Raw genomic sequence first — 6,094 nt, 5'->3', positions numbered from 1 at the left:
GAGAGAGAGAGAGATTTCATACTCTGTGTGTGTATATATGTATGTATGTATGTAGTTTATAAGCCATGTTGTCTGTTGTTTATTTGTCTCTGTTCATTGTCCATTGTAGATTCACAATCCCTTTGAAATGCAAACAAAGAACAGTAAACGCCACAGTAGAATGGTTTCAACAAGAATCAGACAGCTCTTACAACAGTAACGCTTTCCAAGTTGCTGAAGAAATCTTACAGAAACATTTCCCTGGTATGTCGTTTTGCTTCAGGTATTCCAGCCATGACCATCTCATCTTTTTAACCGTTGTCCTATGTGAGTTCCTCTCTAAGGCTGTAGCATGTGATTTAGAGAGAAAGATTTAGCTGCTATTTCTAGCAGGGTAAGCAACCATGTAAAAGTAGTGGTGGTTAATGTTTAACCCCCAACAGCAAACCAATAATCAAAAGCATTCCAACTATGACCATCCCTTCATTTATTCAAACAAACTTTACTTAGGGCCACATTTGTTATTGTGTCCTGTCATTTCTGTGCTAGAAGGGTTTGGTTTGAAGGAGATTTGGTTGCTATTTCTGGCATCAAAAGCATCCAACTATTTCGAGGAAGATTTAACTCTGTCTCTTAACGATTTCCTTAAGTAATTTCTTAATGATGATGATGATGAGGAGGAGGAGGCAGTTGCCAATGTATTGCAGTCCCATGGAACATTCAGTTTTCATTATCTAAATTCATCGTTTTTATGTCTCTATTCCCTCCCTTCTTTTCATGAGTTAGGTGTCCTGCTGGAGTTGTGTGTGTATGAGGGCTGATCAAAAAGCACACAGTAAAGCTGCTTGGCACAAATAGACCTTGAACTATCCTGTGCTTGCACACTAAGTTTTGACATTCTAGCTCACTTCTGCTGTTTACAGCAGTGCTTAGAAGGAAGGTGTGTAGCGTGTGATCGTCACATTGACCATAACAGAGAGATGTCATGGTGATACCTGCTCAGAGGCCTACGTGAAGTTACAGAAAGTGTATGGAGGGGAGTGTATGAGCCGCACACAAGTTGGCCGTAAACATGTTGATATTGACGAACGTTCTGAGAGACCCGCAACCAGCAGAACTGAGAAAAACATCACAGATGTGCATGCAGCTGTGAGGGGAAATCGTTGAATCACCATCCGTGAGTTATCAGAGAATATGCAGATTAGTTACAGTTCAACTCAGTCCATTATCACTGAAGATTTGAGTATGAGACGCGTGTCTGCCAAGTTTGTGCCAAAACTGCTTTCAGCTGACCAAAAAGACACTCTGGTTTCAGTTGCACAAGATGTCCTTGATTGTGTCAAGAACGATGAAAACTTTTTGAAAACATTGTGTAGGCCTCTGACCAGGTATTACCAAGCTTTTAGCAAAATTTGATGCAGATTCTCTGCTCAACTTTCTCTGTCATGGTCAATGCGATGATCACATGCTACACACGTTCCTTCCAAAGCACTGCTATAAAAAGCAGAATTGAGCTAGAATGTTAAAACTTAGTGTGCATGCACAGCAGAGTTCAAGGTCTATTTGTGCCAAGCAACTTCACTTTACGTGCTTTAACTTCATTACTATGGCAACAGTCCGGATACTCACTGATCAGACCATGTATATATATACATATATTTATATAAAGGACCCCTTCAGTCATAAATGAAAAACTGCTCCGGCACCTCATCGGTTAGAGATGCCGGAGCAGTTTTCCGCCCCAACATCCAAAACTCGGAGTCTTATTATGGCAACCGAATAATTGTCACATATTATATTACAGATATATATATATATGTACATACACACACACACACTCACTCACAAAGAGGGAGAGAGATGTGTGTACACAAATATATAGATATGATATAGATGTTGATCAACTAGTATGTGTGTGTGTGTATGTATATATATGTGTCTGTGTATATTTATATAGATAAATAGATAGATAGAGAGATGATGACAGTGTTGACAAACTTGTATATTTACTGTGTTTGCTGTATTTTATGTTCAAACCAGCCAGATCTAACCTATTGCACCTACCCTGTTATGTTATTCTGAAAATAAACTATCATATGAAATCTTAAAGCTACAAGATAATGCATGATTAATTCAAAATGGCATGAAGAAGTGAGCATTACATTCAACAGAGCAAGCTGAGAGCCAAAGGGGTTAATGTGGTAATATTTATTTTCCAGGTGAGTTCCTTAGTAAGCTCCTGATGCAATACGTTGCTGACCAGCTTCTACAGATCACTGCTGACATCAATAACAGGAAGTCACTGAATGACAGTAGTGGTTCGCCAAAGAGGAAGTCTACAGCCACTGGTGATAGCGGTACATTCAATGCTTCTAATCCCACAACAGCCAGCAGCTGCAGTAGTAGTAGTGGTGGTAGTGGTAGTGGTGTCGGAAGTACTGGCTCACCAAAACGGAGATCTGCAACCACTGGTGAAGGCAGTGTTGGCACAGGTGATGGAACAAGTCAGAGCAGTTCTGTACATAATGTAAGTGGTTAGTAATTAAATGAATCCTCGTTAGTTCGTTTCAGTGATGGCGTTATCAGATGTTTGACTGACTGCATTTATGTTTGTCGTGAATGGGTGGGACTTAGCCATTCATTAAATAAAGATTGATAAAGTAGGTCCCAGACTAAGTACTCGGGTCAATATAATCAATTAAAGCCCTTGAAAGCGATATTTTTCCATGTGGTCAACATCCAGTGGTTAAAACCAGTGGCCTGGCTCTCTGTCAGTTTATGACAATGAGCATTCCAGTTGATCCGAACAGCCAGCTCGTGAAATTAATGTGAAAGTGGCTGAGTACTCCACAGACACACATGTACCTTTTAACATAGTTCCCAGGGAGATTCAGTACAGCACAGAGTGTGACAAGGCTGACCCTTTTGAATTACAGGTATTACTCATTTTTGCCAGCTAAATGGACTGGAGCAATACAAACTAAGCAGAGTGTCTTGCACAAGGACACAGTGCACCAGCAGGAATTTGAACTCCCGACCTTTTGATTGTGAGCTGAATACACTTACCACTAAGCCACATGTCTTATAAAAACCAGTGAAAATTTTAAAACTGCCTTAACTCTTTGGTGTTTAAGCTGGCCTTATCCTGCCCAAATATCCTACGTTTTATATTCAAACTGGCCATATCCAGCCTCTCACACCTAACCTACAATGACATTCTAAGAATAAACTATCACACCAACGACACTTCAAAGCTGTAAGATAATGCGTGATTAATTCAAAACAATTTGAGTGAAAAAAGCTCTCCATTTTAACCGATTAATCTGAACACTAAAGGGTTAACAAATATCAGATTTGAATTGTTGAACTGGAGCCTGGTCTAGCCATCTGGTTCACCAAGCCTCAGTCAAATCGTCCAACCCATGCTAGCATGGAAAGCGGACGTTAAACGACGATGGTGGTGGTGGTGGTGGCGGCGGAGAATAAAAATAATAATGATAATTAGTAATCCAATGTTTTTATCTACTTGACTACTTCTGCTGTTGATCCACTGAAATCTAAGCCGCACTGGTCTTTGCTCGGTGCAGCAACAGCAACGACAGCAGTCGCTCTTTCATATGAGGCTGACATGTGATAACCAGAGATAACAGCTATCGGCAGGGGTCGAAGGTCAAAATGAAGTTCTGTAACACTTTTGTTATCAATACTTGTTGATTGTTGTGTTGCTTACTCACTGTCAAATGTAGGTGCAGGCATGGCTCCGTGGTAAGATGTTCGCTTCCCGACCATGTGGTTTCTGGTTCAGTTCCACTGCATGGCACTTTCTGCTATGTCAAGTTTTATATCGTTTAAAATTATTTACCATATATTTATATATATATTCTTTTATTCTTTTGCTTGTTTCAGTCATTTGACTGCAGCCATGCTGGAGCACCGCTTTGAAGGCTTTTAAGTCAAACGAATTGACCCCAGGACTTATTTTTTAAGCCTAGTACTTATTCTATTGGGCTCTTTTGCCAAACCGCTAAGTTACAGGGACGTAAACACACCACCATCGGTTGTCAAGCGATGTTGGGGGAACAAACAGACACACATACATACATACATATATATATATATATATATATATACGACGGGCTTCTTTCAGTTTCTGTCTGCCAAATCCACTCACAAGGCTTTGGTCGGCCCAAGGCTTTGGTCGGCCCAAGGCTGTAGTAGAAGACACTTGCCCAAGGTACCACGCAGTGGGACTGAACCCAGAACCATGTGGTTCATAAGCAAGCTACTTACCACACAGCCACTCCTACCATTATGGCAAATCTGGTTATCACATCATGTTTTCACTGTGGCTTCAATCTATGAACTGATTCCCATTTAACAACTGACTTATTTATTACTTCATGCTGACTTTCCCAGTAAATTCCTAAACATCTTTTTTCATATATTATCTCATAGCAACAAAAATTCCAAAGTGGTTCTGTTCAGCAAAAGAATAAAGATAAACAGCGGAGTACCGAAGTGGTGCTACCCAACCAAGATATGAGTAAGTCAGCATTTTTACTTTGATAGTAACTATCTCTGTGTGTGCGCATGTGATGCATGTGTTGTGTGTGTGTATTTTTTTATTTCAGTCATTTGACTGTGGTCATACTGGAGCACCACCTTGAAGTCAATCCAAGGAGTCATTTTTTAAGCCTAATACTTCTCTATTGCCTAACCACTAAGTTACATGGATGTAAACACACCAACACTAGTTGTCAAACGGTGATGGGAGGACAAATACACACACACAAGCGACTTCTTTCAGTTTCCGTCTACCAATTCCACTCACAAGGCTTTGGTCAGTCTGAGGCTATGGTAGAAAACATTTGCCCAAGGTGCCATGCAGTAGGACTGAAATCATAACCATGTGGTTGGGAAGCAAGCTTCTTACCACACAGCCATGCCTGTGTATGAGTTTATAGACAGCTTGCCAATGGATTATGCTCAGTTCGTAATTGCAGACCCGCTTACCTCTGATGTATGTGGCAAAATCTACAAGAGCTGCTCCAGACTCAAAAGACATTTGAAAACTCACAATGATCCTCCACCTTAGACACCTAGCCATCAGGCTGAAGACATGGTTTTAGTTTGCAGTCTTTGCAGCAAACTCTGTAAGTCTCTCACTGGCTTCATGTGTTGCTGTCAATCTCATTGTTCGTAGAGACAATCAGTTAGAAGTCAGCCTGTGAGAAATAGTCTAACAAGAACACGGTCATCACACACACACATGTTTTTTTATTCTTTTACTTGTTTCAGTCATTTGACAGTGGCCATGCTGGAGCACCGCCTTTAGTAGAGCAAATCGACCCCCAGGCCTTACTCTTTGTAAGCCTAGTACTTATTCTATCTGTCTCTTTTGCCAAACTGCTAAGTTACAGGGATGTAAACACATCAGCATCAGTTGTCAAGCAATGTTGGGGGAACAAACACACAGACACACACATATATATGCTTCTTTCAGTTTCCGTCTACCAAATCTACTCACAAGGCTTTGGTCGGCCCAAGGCTATAGTAGAAGATACTTGCCCAAGGTGCCACGCAGTGGGACTGAACCCAGGACCTTGTGGTTGATAAGCAAGTTACTTACCACACAGCCACTCCTGCGCCTACACATAATAATACATTTATCATAACTATAATACTTTTAATATTTTTGATAAAGATAAATGAGTATTGTATGTGTTTTCTTATTTCATAACTGTATACCTGCTTTTGCACCGCTCTGCATATTAAAGTACCTGTGTGGCACCAGGTAAAACCACCTGTGTAGTGCCACGTAAGAGCACCCAGCACACACTGTAAAGTAAAGTTGGCGTTAGGGAGGGAATCCAGCCGTAGAAACCATGCCAAAATAATTACTTTTATACAATTCCTAAAATGGCATATTTTTGTTTTTAAAACTTCAAATGACTGTGGATGTCCAGGAGAGTAAAATGGGAATCAAAAGGGTTTCATCATCATCATTTAACGTCTGCTTTCCATGCTAGCATGGGTCGGACGATTTGACCTGGGACTGGCAAACCAGATGGCTACACCAGACTCCAATCTGATCTGGCAGAGTTTCTACAGCTGG

At 40.7% G+C, this 6,094-nt stretch overlaps 1 protein-coding gene across 1 annotated transcript in view; it reads left to right on the top strand.

The window, feature by feature from the left end:
• The window catches only part of LOC106882175 (uncharacterized), a 24,081-nt gene that overhangs the window by 11,901 nt on the left and 6,086 nt on the right, over nt 1–6,094 (top strand). Inside the window, exons 2-4 of the mRNA XM_052976820.1 lie at nt 110–243; nt 2,199–2,506; nt 4,435–4,522. Coding sequence (XP_052832780.1) covers nt 110–243; nt 2,199–2,506; nt 4,435–4,522 — 530 coding nt within the window. The remainder of the gene's footprint in view (nt 1–109; nt 244–2,198; nt 2,507–4,434; nt 4,523–6,094) is intronic.

Source organism: Octopus bimaculoides, chromosome 25, assembly GCF_001194135.2.
Source record: "Octopus bimaculoides isolate UCB-OBI-ISO-001 chromosome 25, ASM119413v2, whole genome shotgun sequence".
Taxonomy (NCBI): Eukaryota; Metazoa; Mollusca; class Cephalopoda; order Octopoda; family Octopodidae; genus Octopus; species Octopus bimaculoides.
Note: the sequence above shows the minus strand (reverse complement) of the source record. Positions and strands in the feature narration are given on the sequence as shown.